This window comes from Caretta caretta, chromosome 9 (genome assembly GCF_965140235.1).
Source record: "Caretta caretta isolate rCarCar2 chromosome 9, rCarCar1.hap1, whole genome shotgun sequence".
NCBI classification, from domain to species: Eukaryota; Metazoa; Chordata; order Testudines; family Cheloniidae; genus Caretta; species Caretta caretta.
Genome location: NC_134214.1, coordinates 60,449,773 through 60,468,145, shown reverse-complemented (window position 1 = coordinate 60,468,145; position 18,373 = coordinate 60,449,773). Strand labels below are relative to the sequence as shown.

At 49.3% G+C, this 18,373-nt stretch overlaps 1 protein-coding gene across 4 annotated transcripts in view; it reads right to left on the bottom strand.

The window, feature by feature from the left end:
- Positions 1-260: 260 nt before the first annotated feature.
- MID2 (midline 2) overlaps positions 261-18,373 on the bottom strand; it is a 337,379-nt gene continuing 319,266 nt past the window's right edge. For all 4 annotated transcript variants that reach the window (XM_075132350.1, XM_075132351.1, XM_075132349.1 and 1 more), the window contains 2 exons: positions 2,082-6,179; positions 261-1,279 (listed from right to left, as the gene is read on the bottom strand). In XM_075132350.1, coding sequence (XP_074988451.1) covers positions 5,777-6,179 — 403 coding nt within the window. In that variant the 3' untranslated portion in view covers positions 261-1,279; positions 2,082-5,776. The remainder of the gene's footprint in view (positions 1,280-2,081; positions 6,180-18,373) is intronic.

Below are 18,373 nucleotides of genomic sequence, written 5' to 3'. Positions count from 1 at the left end.
GCTGATTTTGAGTCGAGAAAAGAGGGCCCAGCTGACAGAACAAAGGTGATTTGAAAAGATAGCACGTGAAACTGATGAGCAGTGGAGTCCTGCTCCGGGAGCTGCGGCCTTTGGTTTTAACATGACTGACTTCTGTGTCTTCAGCTCAAGTGAGGGGTCCCTCTAAGGTTGTTATAATGTTCAAAGATGAGATTACCAGAATGAGTGCTAAGTCAGATGTGGTAGCAGTTCCTTCATACAGAGACGCGGCCAGTAGTATATATATATATATTATATTATATTTATATATATACACATTAACAAAGAAATTGCCAAAAAAAAACAAAACAAAACCCAAACCCCAGTTATGTTACATATGAAGAGAAAGTATGACAGGTTTCACTGTAACCAGATTTTCACCACATCCCAAGTCAGATACAATGGATTTACTATGATAAAAACATCCAGCAGCCGCAGAGCTCTGCAAGAGGCAGAAATACAGATGACAAATGAACTTCCCGCAGTGACTTGAACCGGTACCCTTCGATCCTGCCACCTGCTTCCGACAGGCAGAAAGCATTTCTATGTTAATTCCAACCATGGACAGCAGAGGCTGGATGGGCTTAGATTGGCTGGAACTGTCGCAGCGTCATATGACACCAGGCGTTTTCACCAATGGGAGTGCTTGCTAATGGGTGGGAGGCAAAGGCCATGATGCAACAAGGGAGCTTTGAGGATCCATTTCCATCTGCAGGGGACAGCTCTCTAGTGCAGGAGCCTGATTTGCCTGAGTTCCGCAGTGCAGGAGCCAGGCTTTGCTCCTGGACTTAGCACAGGACAGCGCCTGCCCACACTGACAGACATGGTTGGGTTTTGCTTTTGACAACCAGCAGAGAGGAACGCAGGCGACGAACCCTAGGCCTGTCAGCTAATTGTGCTGGCCTCCCCTTTTCCACTTGCCCAGACAAGCTCTCTGCAGTGCCCTCCTGCCCGTCACTGGTATAATTCTTCGGAACCCTAATGTAATTAGTGCAATTTCATCAGGTGTAACGTCACATGAATGGCTCGTGTGCTCCGAGTTAAAGGATGCGGCACAGTCTCCAACAACGATCCCATCTAAACAGTGACAGGGCCAGCTGGAAAGCTTGGCCCCTGTTTTGCAAATGTTAAAATCCATCTACAGTGTGCAGGCATCTGTTTGAGGCAGCTTCTGTCACAAGCAGCCCCCCCAACCCCCCATTGGGAACACTCTGGGTCAGCACACAGGGGGCAGCATTACGTGCCTTTGAAAAACATCAACCTGAAAATGGAATGGAAAACTTGTCTTATGAAAGGAGACTCAGGGAGCTTGGCTTGTTTAGCCTAACTAAAAGAAGGTTGAGGGGAGATATGATTGCTCTCTATAAATATATCAGAGGGATAAATACCAGAGAGGGAGAGGAATTATTTAAACTCAGTACCAATGTGGACACAAGAACAAATGGATATAAACTGGCCACTAGGAAATTTAGATTAGAAATTAGACGAAGGTTTCTAACCATCAGAGGAGTGAAGTTTTGGAATAGCCTTCCGAGGGAAGTAGTGGGGACAAAAGATCTATCTTGCTTTAAGATTAAACTCGATAAGTTTATGGAGGAGATGGTATGATGGGATAACATGGTTTTGGTAATTAAATATTCATGGTAAATAGGCCCAATGGCCTGTGATGGGTTTTTAGATGGGGTAAGATCCAAGTTACCCGGGAAGGAATTTTCTGTAGTATCTGGCTGATGAATCTTGCCCATATGCTCAGGGTTTAGCTGATCGCCATATTTGGGGTCGGGAAGGAATTTTCCTCCAGGGCAGATTGGAAGGCCCTGGAGGTTTTTCGCCTTCCTCTGTAGCATGGGGCACGGGTCACTTGCTGGAGGATTCTCTGCTCCTTGAGGTCTTCAAACTACAATTTGGGGACTTCAATAGCACAGATATAGATGTGAGGTCTTTTTTAGGAGTGGTGGGTGAAATTCTGTGGCCTGCATTGTGCAGGAGGTCAGACTAGATGATCATAATGGTCCCTTCTGGCCTAAATATCTATGAATCTATGAATCTATGAAAACATCAACCTGAAAAAGGCAATTTGTCTGCTTAAAATGATTCTGGGCTTAGCTGCCGAGCAAGGCAGGAATGGGGATGTGAATCCTCACACCCTGCCATCGGCAGCTTGGGCCAGCAGGAGCAAATAGAAACCTTCCCTTGGCTCTGAACTGGTGCATCACACACTGCAATTTATGGGCAAACAGCACTGGGCCTTCTGTGGCAGGGAAAGCTGCCTAGACCAGAGACAGGGAACGAAAACACCTTTCTGATTCCCAACCTAGCTCAAGGTGGCATATAATTTTTCCTTATTACCCCCCACCCCAGACACCCTTTCATTAGGCAGGCAGTCACCATAAATGTTGAATACTGAAAGGGAAGAAAAGACAGGTTCACTTTTATACACCCTGTGCCTGCAAGAAAGTATCAATCTTCTGCTGATCCCGATGGCAATTCAGTGTCAATGAAAAGTATCCCTCAGCACAGCGCATTCAAGGCTCTGCAGCACATCATAAAAGGTTACCATTCCAGCTGATCGGCCAGCCACAGATCTCATCTGACATAGCTTCAGGGGACACATGCACACCCTGCCCTGACTCACCCCAAAGAACAATGGCATTCGGCAGACTGCCATGAGCTGGGGAGGCTGCTTAATGAGCTTCAGAGGGGCCTATACCAGGCAAGAAAGCTGCCAGAGAGAACCAGGGCACCTCGGATAGCTGAGGGCCGGCAGGCGGGAAGGAGGCATTAAGTGAACCCAGACGAGTCACAAGGGACAATACTGGGAGGTTTGCAGAGGGGCAGGGTTTGGTCCACAGGCTGCCTGGCTCCAAACCAGCATCCTCAAAGCCTAGCAACAGGACTCTACAGCAGCCAACGGTCCAGTGCAAACGTCACACTACACTCCATCTCAGCCAAACCAGCCTCTCTCTCTGCCCTCCACCCCTGAAACTAGGCAGGAACCTCCCTCCGGCCAGGTGAGCCATGCTCTGCCCACTCCATCCTAACGCTAAGCAGTCCATGCACTAAGACTACCCCCAGATCAGTCAATCTACCTGCTCCCTGGAGGCTGGGCTATGAGGTAGATTTCTGATCAGCAAGGTCCAGAGATCTCTTCCTGTTTGAAACAAGGAAAAGTTAAGCAGAGTTTTAAGCTACATAAGGGCTGTGGGGCAACTTCTCCTGTCCTGGATCACATGGCCCCATGCAAGAAAACCAAGGAGAGACTAACAGAAGGGACATTCCAAAGAACACATCGAACCTGGCCCCTGGTCAGGCACTAGCCAATATTGCCAGCCTGGTGCTTGGCTGGGCAAAAGAGCCAACCCTTGTTCCAGAGGAGAGACTTTCCAGGGTTCGGAGGTTTTGTTAGCGCCACTTCTAAAAGCTGGTTGGACGCTGGGTCCCCAGCAGAACAGCACCAGCTGTGTGTGAAAGAACCAGACTTTAAAAGCCAGTAGACTGATATTCAAGCAGCCATGGCACCAGCCACAGCATGGAATGAGAGTCAGCAGCAGGACCGGCTCTGGTGTGGAAGGCTGCAAACCCAGGCTAGACCTGCCCACAGCTGCAGAAGCAGCTGGAACCGAAACATCGTAAGTCGCATTTGCTGGTGACAGCATTCCCTTTGCACCTATGGAAGTCAAGACACTGCCTATCTGTAGGGGGGTGGCTATCCTGCTCCTAAAATAGAAGGGGTTACAAGCAGCCCTGGAGAGGGCTGTGGCTGGGGATGATTGATTGGGGAAGCAGCTGCAGCTGGGCCACACCGCATCAGGCCCCAGCTGGCCTGTATAAAAAGTCTGTGAGCCAGAGGCCTGAGGAGTAGTTCTCCAGGCTGGGAGAGAGCAGGGCCTGGCTGCCTGCCTGACAGGGTACTGAGGGTGGTGCAGTGCTGGGGAAGGAACAGGCTGAGTGGGGGAAAGAGCTAATTCCCCAGTGACTAGCAGCAGACACTACAGGGGTGAATCCGAACCTTTACACTATCCCTCTCCCAAATCAGATCAAAGGCACCACGAGGCAGCTTTCAGTGTGCTTTGGGCACTGTTTCCTCATGACCTGCAGTTCCTCTGACATATGCAGGACTGTCCTCCCCTACCTAGCTCCTGTTGTCTTTCACACCTATCTATGCAACACGCTCCCCCAGCATCAGGAAGGGAAGAACTGAGGTTTGGCAGAACTTGCCCTTGCTCGGTCCCAGCGTAAGTGATGATGCAAGATGCCTGCCAGGGAGGGTCAGACCAGCTGGGATTCATGGGGAACAAAAACCTTGGGCAAGTCTCTGCATGACAGGGGGCAGAGTTACCCAAACGCAAAGGCCTGGGGGCTGGATTCTGATCTCCTCCCCATGGGTTAACTTCAGAGTGAAAGGAATGGCTCTGCACTGACTCCAGAGGTGACCCCAAGAACCAGCCAGCATGGGACAGAGAACGAGCCAGATGGACTTGGCCAGGCCAGGCTACTGCACTTGCTATCAGCGCTCGTATTTGGTCTTCCGGATTTACTCACTTGTAGCCCCCAGTCAACCCTCACACCAACACAACATACAGAGGAGAAAGTGCATTCTGAGCAGGGCTGTGTGCAGAGGCATAAATAATGGATACAGTCCTTGTACAGTACAGTAGTCATACGGCCCACTGGCTCTCTCCTGCTTCCCTGGAGATGCTGCTGTCTGGCCAGCTTCCACTCTCCTTGCCTGGCGGCAGCACCACCTGATACTGGGCCCTTTCCCCACTCCCAACACACACTCCTTCCAGGGGAATGGCCTACATTAAACCAGTGCAGCTTTTGGCCAGCCACATCTCTACCGTGGAGCATGACCTAGCCCAGCAACAAGAAGCAGCATTGCATGGTGGGGCCTGTGCTCTCCACAGGCCCCAGGTGGGCACTGGAGGGGACAGATACCTCAGCTTGCTCCATTTCACACAGATCAGGTATCACCCTGAGCTGAGCTTGCCTGGGGCCTCCCTGACGTATAATGACAAAGGGCCTCCCAAAGGAGGCAGTTATAATGGAAGAAAAGAGAGCACTGGTGGGAAGCCGGCTTTTAGGTCTGAGCATCCCCCGAGTGGGCGGACACACGTGTGCCTGTCAGCTCAACACACCAGCCACACCCAGCAGGCGAAGCAGCTGGACGGCTCCTCTCAGAGTGGTTTCCGCTTTCACAACCTGCCTACAGTTTGAATGGCTCTGGATGGTTGGCTGCGGCCGCCTCTCTGGGTGATATTGAAAGCCGTGTTGCTTATGTGACGGATCCTTCCTGAGATGCGGCCGATTGCAGTCCCCTGTCTGAACGGGGATGGTCAATGGAGCTGGCTGGCGCTTGAGCTGGCCAGGAGGCGCTGCTCCCCTACCAGGCTACACCCTGTTCCGCCCAGGATCCCCTCCCTCACCCACACTCCTAGGGGGCCCTGAAACAAGCACTGCCCACCCCCGCTCTGCTCGCCTCCAAACAAGCCGTGTGACAGTCCAGCTGGAGGAACGCCATCTCGCTACAAAGGAGTTTCACAAGCCGCATTCCCATACACACGGAGCTCAGCCACAGAGTTTATTTCAATCACTTTTAAAGTTTTGTTTTTCCCTTAAAAATGAGCTTCCTGTGGGAGAGGCTCACTCGCTGAGCATTATTTCTCTGGCGGCAGGGCCTGCTTTCCAATCCAGCTCTTCAGAAGCCCCCATGAACATCCCCAGGAGCCACTGTGGAGCACGACGGGCTGGCTGCTGCTTAGTGGCAGGCTTTCATCCCTGATACGTACGGGGACTCCTGCGGTCGGCAGTTACACTCCTGCTGCTCTGGGTAATCGATGAAGTCTGGAGCCGGCAGGCCAGACAGGATCATCAAAGATTTGTTCCAGAGGGTGAACGTTGGACACACAGGCAGGATGAAGGCAATGCTGAACGTGTGGAGGTGGAGAGAACTGGCCGGGTCGTAGAAGGACAGGGCGTTGTTGTCATAATCCAGAAGGATGCCCAGACGCTTCATCTGTGGGTGAACGTCCACCAGCATCTCCTTGTTGTTGTGTCTCACCACAAAGTTGCTGCTGCAGCGGGAGAAGACCCAGGATGAGGAGTTCTTGCCAATCCACTCATTCTTTGGGGCTGATTTATAGGCGATGCCGATGGCATACCTAGGAGAGAGACAGACGTTACTGACCTAGACCCTCCAGAATGCACAAACCATATCCCCGAGGGCTCATCCAGCCATGAATTTAAAATTTGCCCTAAAATGTACACAGTTACTCCAATTCCCTTGAAATTTGGTGCATCTCGTGGGCACATGGGCTTTGGTCAGTGACGCAAATTTGGGTTCAGTTGACCAAGGGGTTCTCAAGACGCAGCCCCTGAAAAAACTCCCAGCTTTTCTTAAAGTTGAGAGATTCAGGCAATCTTTTTTTTTTTTTTGGCTCACAGATAGAGATCAAACCAAGGCTCAGCTCATCGCACCAGGATCTGCAATGCTCAAAGACAGAGTGCATGGCACCCGATGGCCCTTTGGGGGAAATCAAATTACAGTGTCATTTCAAAAAGATTTTGCTTCTCTACTTAAAATTTTCACAAGCCTTAAGTGCCCATTCTAGCTTCTACTGGATTACACTGAGCACGTGCAGAGAGAGAGGCTGTGTGCGATGGGAGTGGGGGAGCCCTACCCCTCCGCATGAATCGTTAAGATACACATCCCCCTGTGTGGGGTGAAGGGGATTGGGGGTGGGGTAGGGACATGGCTGGGGAAGCCTGGCTGAAGCAGGGGCAGAAGTCCCAGCTCTGGGTGTGTGTGTGTGTGGGCGAGGGGAGGGGGGGCAGCTTAGGCTACATAACCAGGTAGCGTGAGGCCCTCCAGTAATAGTCTGTGACAGATATGTGTGCACAGCAGCACAGAACAGGAGACAGCAAAGAGCAACTTCAGACATGTCACTGGTTTCTGCAGGACCAGCTCATGGCTTAGTGGGACGGGAAGGGGAGGGGGAGGAGGAGGACGAAGTGTTGGAGGGGAGGGGAGGAGAGGGGTGAGCAGTGGGTGGAGAAGGAGACACACCAGCCTGTTCTCACCTGCTGATTGGTCAGTCACTGTAACAAGCCTACCATAAAGCTGTCAAGGTTTGGGACATAGAGCACAGATGGGATTTCTCTAGGGCCCTGTTAGCAGCTACACATTGCAAACCTTTCAAAGCCAGACCATTCCAGTATAACAAACCATACAGGAGGGGAGGGAGCACTGAAAAATAACAGGCAACCGTGTATTCAGGTGGAGGGACCACTGGACTGGAACTATTGCTAGCTCTGCCACTGGCTGGGTGACCTTGGGCAAGTTGCCACTCTGTGCCTCAGTTTCCCTTCAGTAAAATGGGGATAATGCTGTAAAGTTCTCTGAGATCTACTGATGAAAAGCACTATATCAGAGCTAGGGCTTTTGATTATTACCTTGGGACAGTAGCATATCAACTGCACAACGAGGTGAGAATACAACGGCTTAAATGACCAGTAGCTCCTACCAACAAACATGTCTCTGCTTAAACAACTAGGAAACTAAATGGCAAAAACCCTTCGCTAATGCAGAGTTCAGGCTGCCGGGTGATACCTTGCACTGGGCTCAGCAAAACTCAAACCTCTGAAAACCAGGAAATACAGAGATAAGGTACACGCCCACACAGCCTTAACTCTGCCCTCTTTGAGTGGTGCCCCAACACGACCATGACACACTCACTCCCACTCTGCCTTGTCACAGTAATGGCCAGGCACTACCTGTACCTACCCTGTGCTCAAACACTGCTCCCCACACAGACCACCACACCTGTCAAATGTAACAACCACTTTGTACCCTTCTACAGCCCTTCACGCCTGCACACAGGCTACCCCTAAACCTGGACTTTCCCCATCCCATCATTCAATCCAGCCTGGTCTCGTATCCCACCCCAGTAGCCTGCTCCTGACACAACCTGCACAGTCCTGTACAGACATGCTGCAGACTGGTCCCTCGCAGTCCATGGGCCCCTTTCCTTTCATCACACACATGGGGAGGGGAGTGGTTAGGAGACACTCTCCTCACATCACAATCACAACTCTCCCAAGCAGCTCCAATGTACTTCTTCCCCATTCACTGCAGCTATACATAACAGACAGGTCTCAAAATGTAATTGTAACGGGGGAATAATCATTGAATGGGTTTGTTTCCAGTGGGGGGCTCGGGTCTTGGCCTTGCGCTATTTAACATTTTTATCAATGAACGGGAAGAAAACATAAAATCCTCACTAATAAAATTTGCAGATGACACAAAATTTTGCAAGGGAGGGGAGATAAAGAATGAAGAGGACAGGTTACTGATACAGAGCAATCTGGATTGCTTGGTAAACTGGGTGAAAGCAAACAGTGTGTTGTAATATGGCTAAATGTAAAGGTATTGTCTAGGAACAAAGAATGTTCCTACAGCATGGGGAAGTGCTATCCTGGGAAGCAGGGATTCTGAAAAAGATTTTTTTTGGGGGGAGGAGAGGAGGTGTTGGATAATCAGCTGAACATGAGTGTTCAGTGTGATGCTGTAGCCAAAAGAGCGAATGAGATCCTGGGATGCATAAACAGGGGAATCTCGAGTAGGAGCAGAGGGGTTATTTTACCTCTGGATTTGGCACTGGTGCGACCGACCGCTGCTGGAATCCTGTGTCCAGTTCTGGGCCCCACAATTTCAGATACAGGTTGAAAAATTGGAGAGTGTTTGGAGAAGAGTCATGAGAATGAGTAAAAGATTAGAAAACCTGCTTTATAGTGACAGACTTAAGGAGCTCAATCTATTTAGCTTAACAAAGAGAAGGTTAAGGGATGACTTGATAAGGCTCTAAGTATCTACACTGGGAACAAATATTTAATAATGGGCTCTTCAATCCAGCCGAGGAAGGTCTAACAGTGGCTGGAAGTTGAAGCTAGACAAATTCAGACTAGAAATAAGGTGCAAATTTTTAACGGTGAGAGTCCTCTTTGTGTCTTAGATGGGTGGCCTCTGGGCATGATCACAACACTAATAATGCAGGAGAACTGAATGCACTCTTCAGAATAAACATAAGAATGGTCATAGCAGGTCAGATCAATGGGCCATCTAGCTCAATAGCTTGTATTCCAATAGTGGCTAATGCCAAGTGCTTCAGAGGGACTGAACAGAACAGGGCAAACATTGAGTGATCCATCCCCTGTCATCCACTCTGAGCTTCTCGCAATCAGAGGCTAGGGACACCCAGAGCATGGGGTTGCATCCCTTACCATCTCGGCTAATAGCTTGGCTAACCTCTGTGAACTTATCTAGTTCTTTTTTGAACCTTTTGAACCATCCCCTTGCAAGGAGTTCCACAAATTGACTATGTATTGTGTGAAGAAATACTTCCTTTTGTTTGTTTTAAACCTGCTGCCTATTCATTTCATTGGGTGATGCCTGGTTCTTGTGTTATGTGAAGGAGTAAATAACACTGCCTTCTTCACTTTCTCCACACCAGTTACGATTTTATAGACCTCTATCACATTCAATCTTAGTTGCCTCTTTTCCAAACTGAGCAGTTCCAGTCTCTTTAATCTCTCCTCATATGGACAATGCTAATCATTTTTGTTGCCTTTCCTTCTGTCTTTTCCAATTCCAATATATCTTTTTTGAGATGGGGTGACCAGAACTGCACACAGTATTCAAGGTGTGGGCATAGCATGGATTTATATAGAAGAATTATGATATTTTCTGTCTTCTCATCTATCCCTTTCCTAGTGGTTCCTAACATTCTGTTCGCTTTTTTGACTGCTGCTGCACTTTGAGTGGACGTTTTCAGAGAACTATCCACAAGGACTCCGAGGTCTCTTTCTTGAGTGGGAACAGCTAATTTAGACCCCATTATTTTCTATGTATAGTTGGGATTATGTTTTCCAATGTGCATTACTTTGCATTTCCCAACACTGAATTTCAGCTGCCATTTCGTTGCTCAGTCACCCAGTTTTCTGAGATCCCTTTGTAGCTCTTCACAGTCTGCTTTGGACTTAACTATCTTGACTAATTTTGTATCATCTACGAATTTTGCCTCTCTGTTCACCCAATTTTCCAGAGCATCTATAAATAAGTTGAACAGCAAAGGTCCCAGTATAGATCTTTGGGGAACCCCGCTAGTTACATTTCTCTATTATGAAAACTGACCGTTTATTCCTACCCTTTGTTTCCTATCTTTAACCAGTTACTGATCCATGAGAGGACCTTCCCTCTTATCCCCTGGAGATTTCACAGTGGTTTCAGCAAAGAAACTGTTACATTTTCAGTGTGCAGCTATCCCGCTGCTTCATAACATGTTATCTGTTTCCTCCTACACGGATCCTCATGACACGTAGAATGCTGCAGCCTTACATGTGACAGTGTAAAAGCGGCATAAAAACAGCTTTACTCCATAGAAAATGAACCTGCCGAAGTGCTGCTAAGAAAAGCATTGTTCCTTCCCTGCCAGGCAGAAAGAGGGCTAGAAGTGACACAGCCAGGCTCTTTCAGCAGGAGCCTTCCATTTTAGGCCCATTGTGACAGCCAAGGCAAAACAGCTTTAAAAATGGGATCAGCTTGATGATGGCTCTGTGATGGCTCACAGCTAACTCGCACCATGCCTGATGATGAACAGAAGCAGAGCCTTCCCAGCAATCTGGCTGCCAGGGCTTTCTCAGAGTTTAGCAAACCACAATTCTTCATAGCCAAATCTGAGCACAGCAGGGGCTCCCTGATGAAATGGTGTTGTTTTAACACCTGGGAAGGTTTGAGGATGACCTCATCACAGAGGCACATGTGGTAGCAGCTAGTGGCCCATGTGCTACACTCAGATCACATGTGGGATTAACTCATTCAACAACTCACTCATCAGTGGGACAACCTGGAAATGGGTGTTCGGGGGGCAGTCGAAGGGACTTGAAAGGAGGCCTTGGCAGCGGAAGGGACATGCTGGGGTTCATGAGAGGGCTGAGAAAGGCATTTGAGGGCATCAGGGTTCTTGGAAGGTTTTTCAGCTTGTGAGGGGCCCGAGAACCTCCAGAAGAGCATGTGGATGCATTAGGAATCAGCCAAGGCAGAAGGGAACATGCCGGCTCCCAGTAACAGGAACATGGGGGGTTTGTACCAGTTTAGAGACCACTGGTGCATCAAACATGGTGTCCTGCCTCAGGCAGTGGCCAATGATGGGTGCTTCAGGGACACAAAACAAACCAGCCCCAAACCCTAGAGCATCTGCCCCTCGGTGCAGTCCTGTGTACGAGTGAACTGCCTTCGGGGCCCTGTGGTGACCAGTGGATGTGAGAACTGATGGACTGGCCTACTGAGCATAAATACTATTGGCCACACAATTACCCAGCCTCTGACAGAGTGTTTTATTGCTTCACTGGTTTTAGGAAGTCTGTGGGAAAGTGTGAATATTTCCTCTAAACCCCACTTAATAGCAACGTAAGTGACAGGGACATTACAGGGGAGCAGCAGCAGGCCCTATACTGAGGATGCCTAACACTTCCATCAAAGAAGTTCTTCTGATCGATATGAAGAGATCTGTGGCCCTTGGGGTTTGCTGGAGGCAGGGGGTTACTCCTGGGGTGAAGGAGGAGGAGTCTTTTGCTGGTTTCACAACTGCTTGTTCAAATTTTCACAAGTTATGAGCTTTTGCCATTTCCTGAGCTGGGGTGGGCAAACTTTTCGGCCTGAAGGCCACCTCGGGGAATAGAAATTGTATGACAGGTCATGAATGCTCACAAAATTGGGGTTGGTGTGTGTGTGTGTGGGGGGGGGGCTGAGAATGAGGAGTTTGGGGTGTAGGAGGGTGCTCTGGGCTGGGACTGAGGGGTTTGGAGGGCAGGAGGGGGATCAGGGCTGGGGCAAGGGGGTGGTGAGAGGCTCAGGGGGTGCAGGCTCCGAGCAGCGCTTACCTCAAACAGCTCCTGGAAACAGTGGCATGTCCCTTCTCCGGCTCCTACATGGAAGCGGGGCCAGGCGGCTCTGTACGCTGCCCCATCTGCAGGCACCGCCCCTGCATCTCCCATTGGAGAGCCTAGGAGCCGGAGCGGGGCCATGCCGCGGTTTCCAGGAGCTGTGTGGTGCAGCCCCCGACCCTGTGCCCACGGCTGGAGCGCTGGAGTAGTGCCGAGCTGCGTGGTGCGGCCCCGATCCTGTGCCCTGGCCGGAGTGGGGCCAAAGCAGCTGGTGGTGCCCCTGACCCAGTCCCCTGGCTTGAGTTCTGGAGTGGGGCTGAGCCGCATGGTCCTGTCTCCGACCCAGCGCCCCAGCTGTAGCGGGGCCAAGCTGCATGGTATGGCTCGTGGGCTGGATCCGGACCGCGCGCCGTAGTTTGCCCACCTCTGTCTTGGGTGGTTTTGCACAGTACAGCTTATTCTTGATTTGCAGCCGAACCCTGAACATTCCATTAGCCACGCACATCCACCAGCCCGGAACCTCGCTTCAGTATGTTAAACAGAACTGCTCTGAATAGGATGGACGACAATGGGTCTGGATCCTCTTCCTGCATCTGTTGCTTTTCCCACATCAAGGTACCCCCTCTCCCACCTAAGGGAAGGTGCACTGTGTGGGGAACCAGGTGATTGTCAATTAAGTCTCACATCTTCTATTGATTGGTGTTAAAAATTCTGTGCCGATCACAGTCCTTATTTCTGAGCAAGGCCTCCTACCTACCTGAGAAGTGACACAAGCTGGGAATAGAACTCACAGCTCTAATACGACAAACACACATGCACCCACCTCTGAGGTGTGCAGGAGGTCTGTTACATATTTTTAAATCATATGTACACATCTCTAGCTTGTGATAATTAATTTCTAAAAAACAGCTTCTGCTAATCATGTAGTAATGACAGCACCAGAAAGAAATGAATACTCCAGAAGTAAAGTGTTACCTTGCTTTTAATGTTGCAGAAACTGGGATGCACAATATTTGGGGCATATGCCTTTTCACAGTGGCAATGATCTTACGCAATATGCAACGTTACTGTTCTGGTTCAACTGACTGATATTCTCAAGTCTGAGGGCTCTGTCTTGCTGTCTGAGCCCTCCACCATCTGCCAGCAGACTCACGCAGTAGCAGATTATCATAGAATCATAGAATCATAGAATATAAGGGTTGGAAGGGACCCCAGAAGGTCATCTAGTCCAACCCCCTGCTCGAAGCAGGACCAATTCCCAGTTAAATCATCCCAGCCAGGGCTTTGTCAAGCCTGACCTTAAAAACCTCTAAGGAAGGAGATTCTACCACCTCCCTAGGTAACGCATTCCAGTGTTTCACCACCCTCTTAGTGAAAAAGTTTTTCCTAATATCCAACCTAAACCTCCCCCACTGCAGCTTGAGACCATTGTAGAACTCTAAGCATCCTGGGGGCTAAAACTTACGACATTCTATCCCAAAGGCACAGGCTAGCCTGCTTACTCTCCCAGGAAATCTCTAGCTATCACTGGGGTTAATATCTTTTCCCAGGTTTCCAGCCATTAGAGAGGAAATGCTGGATTCTAGGAAAGTTATACAACCCCCCCCAAGCTAGGCCATGATTGGACTTTATGTGAAACAGCCCAAACCCCTGACACTTGCATTACCACTGCTCGTGTGCTGCCTGGCACACAGTGATACACGGGGAAGGCACTATCGAATGCTTTAACGCTCCAACACACACTGGCAAGCTTCCCCAGCTCATGGCACATGCCCTATACAGGCACTCGCAGTACATTAGCTTGGGAACTTTCTGATGTAAGTGGGTTTCTTTTTGGGCAAAATTACAGCTCATTTTAGGAATCAAAATGGGTGTTTATCAATGTTTAACCACGGGTCCCCCTTCACTGATATGTATGTTGCTAGCCTTCTGAATCTGTGTGGGCCTGGTGCTGAGTGTGAGTGGGCATCAAGGGATCTTTTGGCTCATAGGACCCTTCTGAAAACAGGCCATGGTCCACGGTCCATTTGGAGGGTCTATTTTGTAAGCACCTCCATTGATTAAACACTCAGTTTGTGAGCACCTGCAGAATAGCTGGGTTATAAGGAATAACCAGCATGGATTTGTCAAAAACAAATCCTACCAAACCAACCTAATTTCCTTCTTTGACAGGGTTACTGGCCTAGTGGATGGGGGGAACCAGTAGATGTGATACATCTTGATTTTACTAATGCTTTGGATACAGTCCCACATGGCACACTCATAAACAAACTAGGGAAATGTTGTCTAGATAAAATTACTATGAAGTTGGAGCACAATTTAGTGGAGAGTATGCTTATACAAATTGCAGATGACACTAAGCTGTGAGGGGCAGCAAGCACTTTGGAAGACAGGATTAGAATTCAAAACGACCTTGACAAATTGGACAATTGGTCTGAAATCAACAAAATGAAATTCAATAATGATAAGTGAAAAGTACTACACTCAGAAAGGAAAAATCAAATGCACAACTATTAAACAGGGAACACTGGCTAGGTGGCAGTACTGCTGAAAAGGATCTGGGGGTTATAGTGGATCACAAATATGAATCTGAGTCAACAATGAGATGAAGTTGTGAAAAAAGGCCAATATTATTCTATGGGGTATTAACAGGAGTGTCATATGTAAGAAACGGGAGGTATTTGTCCTGCTTGGCACTGCTGTGGCCTCAGCTGGAGTACTGTGTCCAGTTCTGGGCACCACATTTCAGGAAAGATGGGGACAAACTGGAGAGAGTCGGGAGGAGAGCAACAAAAAAAACAAAAGGTTTGGAAAACCTGACCTAGGAGGAAAGATTAAAAATAATTTGGCATGTTTAGTCTTAAGAAAAGAAAAACTTTCTAACTACAGGGGAAGCTAAGCTCTGAAACAGGCTTCCAAGGGAGGCTGTGGGATCCCCATCACTGGAGGTTTTTAAGGGCAGGACAGACAAACACCTGCAAAGGATGGTCTGGGTTGACTGGGTCCCGCCTCGGGGCAGAAGGCTGGAGCTAGATGAGCTCTTGAGGTCCCTTAGTCCTATTTTTCTAGGATTCTGTTTCTGCTTTACCTGGGTTTGTATTAGTGTAACCCTGACACCAGAACCCTTTTAATGCCATTTTGTTGGCCTTTTAATGTCCTAGAACAGCATTTATCAAAGTTGGGGTGGCGACACAGTACTGGGTCATGGTATGTCAGGCACTGGGTCACTCTGGTCAGCACTGCTGACCGGGGCGTTAAAAGTCCCGTCGGCGGTGCTGCCCAGCTAAGGCAGGCTAGTTCCTACCTGTTTCGACACCGTGCTGCGCTCCGGAAGCGGCCAGCAGTGGGTCCGGCTTCTAGGCAGGGAACCAGCCAATAGGAACTGGGGGCGGTGCCTGTGGGCAAGAGTCGTGCGAAGCCACTTGCACACCTCCGCCTAGGAGCCAGACCAGCTGCTTGCCACTTCTGGGGCGCAGCATGGTCCATAGTGCCGGGACAGGTGGGAAGCCTGCCTTAGCACCCCCGCTGCGCTGCTGACTGGGAGCTGCCAGAGGCAAGTCCATGTTCCAACCCTGTGCCCCAATCCACTGCCTCAGCCCTGAGCCCCCCCGCAAACCTGGAACCCTTTCCTGCATCTGAAACCCCTCATCCCCAGCCTCATCCCAGAGCCTGCACCCCCAACCCAGAGCCTAGACCCCCTCCCGCACCCCAAGCCCCTGCCCCAGCCCAGGGTCCCCTCCCACACTTTGAATCCCTCTTTCCCAGCCCCACCCCTGCACCCCAACCCTCTGCCCCAGCCCTGAGTCCCTCATCCCCAGCTCCATTGTGTTGCAGGCATCAACAATTTTCTTCAGCTGGGTCCCCAGAAAAAAAGTTTGAAAACCACTGTCTTAGAGCAGGAGGGAGGATGCATCCTGACAAGACGTTGTTGTTTACATGCAAGATTTCCTTCTGTGATGGATTTTTCTCTTTTGTTCAAATTTCATTAACCTTGCTGTGGGCATATTTGAATTGTCATCCAAGCAGCTTGACCCTGCCAGCTCCCCAACGCACACATTCAAAGGCAATGAAACCCAAGCATGCTGGATACAGTTCTGCCTCAGTGACACCTGTGCATATCCTGGAGTCAGAAGTGCATGTGTCTCCACCAGGTATGAACCCAATGGCTCAGACTGTGGGTAATGAGGCCAAAGTGCTTGCTCCGTGTGCCCCTCTGCCGAAAAAGTAGGTATAAATGAATCTGATTCTGCAGCACTCTTATAGCCTGACACAGTCTGGAACGCTGCTGATTGAAAAATGGTTGCCAAGCCATGGCGCAGGAGGCCACACATCCATGTACACTCCCCCACCCCCTGTCCTTTCACTTGCCAGCCCTGCTGTGCCTCACATGGCCTGCAGCATTCAGGAGCTGGCTGTCACTTCAGCTGTGCCAGAAAAATGCACTTGTTCTCTTAAAGGGAGAATAATCCCAGGGCGGCTTCTGCTCATCAGGCAGAGAGAATGATCTGTCCCCAACTAGAACGGCTTCTTGTGTAACTGCATTATGGGGACAGTATATTTGGATCCTTTAGATTAGAATACCTGTGACATGTTAAAAGGCTGACCCCCTGCCATGTTATTTAAAACAGCTGTAACACACTGCAGGTATATGACTCATATTCCTAGCCATACATTTTACAAACAAAGATAAACCTGATGTGACGAATATGCAGCTCTTGCTTTTTGTTAATAAACTGGAAAGAGACACATTTTTGTGCAGAACAGCTGGCTAGTTTCTCTCTGCACTAGGACATCCCTGTAAGACTTCACCTGTGTTTGAGATCTGTTTCAAAAATGACTTCTGAAGACAGAGGAAAGATGGTTTAGTGACCAGGGCATTAGCCTAAGATTTGGAAAACTCAAGTTCAATACCCTACTTGGCCCCAGATTCTCTGTGTGATCCTGGGCAAAACCTTAGGTCTTTGCACCTCAGTTCTCTGACTGTAATACAGCCAGCACTGTCCCTTGGTACTGGGGTGCTGTGAGGGGCAATACCTTACAAGAGTGTTAGGTGCTGGCATACTGTGGTAATGAGGGTCAGATAAGTACCCTCAAGGGGGAGTCTTTTGAGGTTTCAAGGGTTTTGCCACTATTGAAGCCTTACATACATCACTATTAGGTTTTCTCCAATATAACCCAACCCTGATCCCTTTACATGGACTACTCTACATTGTGGGAGGAAAGACAGGGGAAAAACAGGAACAGAATGGACGGAATAAACGAATAGCCAAACACCCATTCCTGAGGGTAGGTCAGCTGGCAGCCTGTTCATGAAAGAGCGGTTGTATTTCTCAAAAAGGCTTGAGTAGGAATTAGTGAGAGATGTGATGGTGGGTCCCAGCAATGTCTGGAAGATCTGAACCTTGCCTGGCTATTCATGCACAAATCAAAAAATTAAAGTACCCAAAAAGCAGGGCACACACTTGTAGCTGGGCTGTATTATCCTTCCTGAAAGGGCACCTTTGTCTCAACAACTCTCTATCTTCTAAGGGCAGAGAAAGGAGAAGCATCTGATTATTTTTGCCCTATCAGGAGAGCCTTGACCCTGAAGCATTCAAAGAGCTGTTGGGTTCCTCATTATATTCCAGCCAGGGAGCTAGCAGGTGAACTGTACAGGCTAGGAGTTTTGTCCAAGAAATAGCAGCCGGAGAAAGCACTGAAGCAGGAATGTCATGGACTGCAGGCATTTCCCTCAGGCCGTCATTAACGAACTTGCCATTTGAAGTTTTGGCCACCAAAGAGCTATTTCATTTCCTTCTATTACTTTTTGATTTGCTTCTGCCAGCATAAGCTGGCACCTCTAGGTCCTTGATGGAGGCGGGGAATGCTGTTTGTGTTCAGCCGTGCAGGGGGGAGGAAGGGAGTTCGACACAGCTGTCTTCATACTGAGAAGCCCTGCACATCAGCAATGTTCATTTGCACCAAATCTAATCCTGTCCTTTCTGACAATGAAGTGATGGGACAAAGAGACACATTTGCTTCGGGGATGGAGTTTGATTGGGTATTTGGGCAGGGGCTGAGCAGAGGGGAAATGGAGTATTTATTGAAGGCTGCAGAAAGCTGCAGGCCCTGCTGTGCCTTTGATCAATGCACCTTTTCTGTAAGTTTCTACGGGTATGTCTTCACTAGCAACGTTAAAGTGCTGCCATGCACCGCTTTAACGTGGCTGTGTAGTCACGGCACCAGCGCTGGGAGAGAGCTCTCCCAGTGCTGTAAAAAACCCACCCCCATGAGGGGAGCGTAGCTCCCAGCACTGGAGCACTGTCTTCACTGCCACTTTACAGCGCTGAAATTCAGGGGGCTCGGGAGTGTTTTTTCACACCCTTGAGCAAGAAAGTTGCAGCACTGTAAAGTGGCAGTGTAGACAAGGCCTATG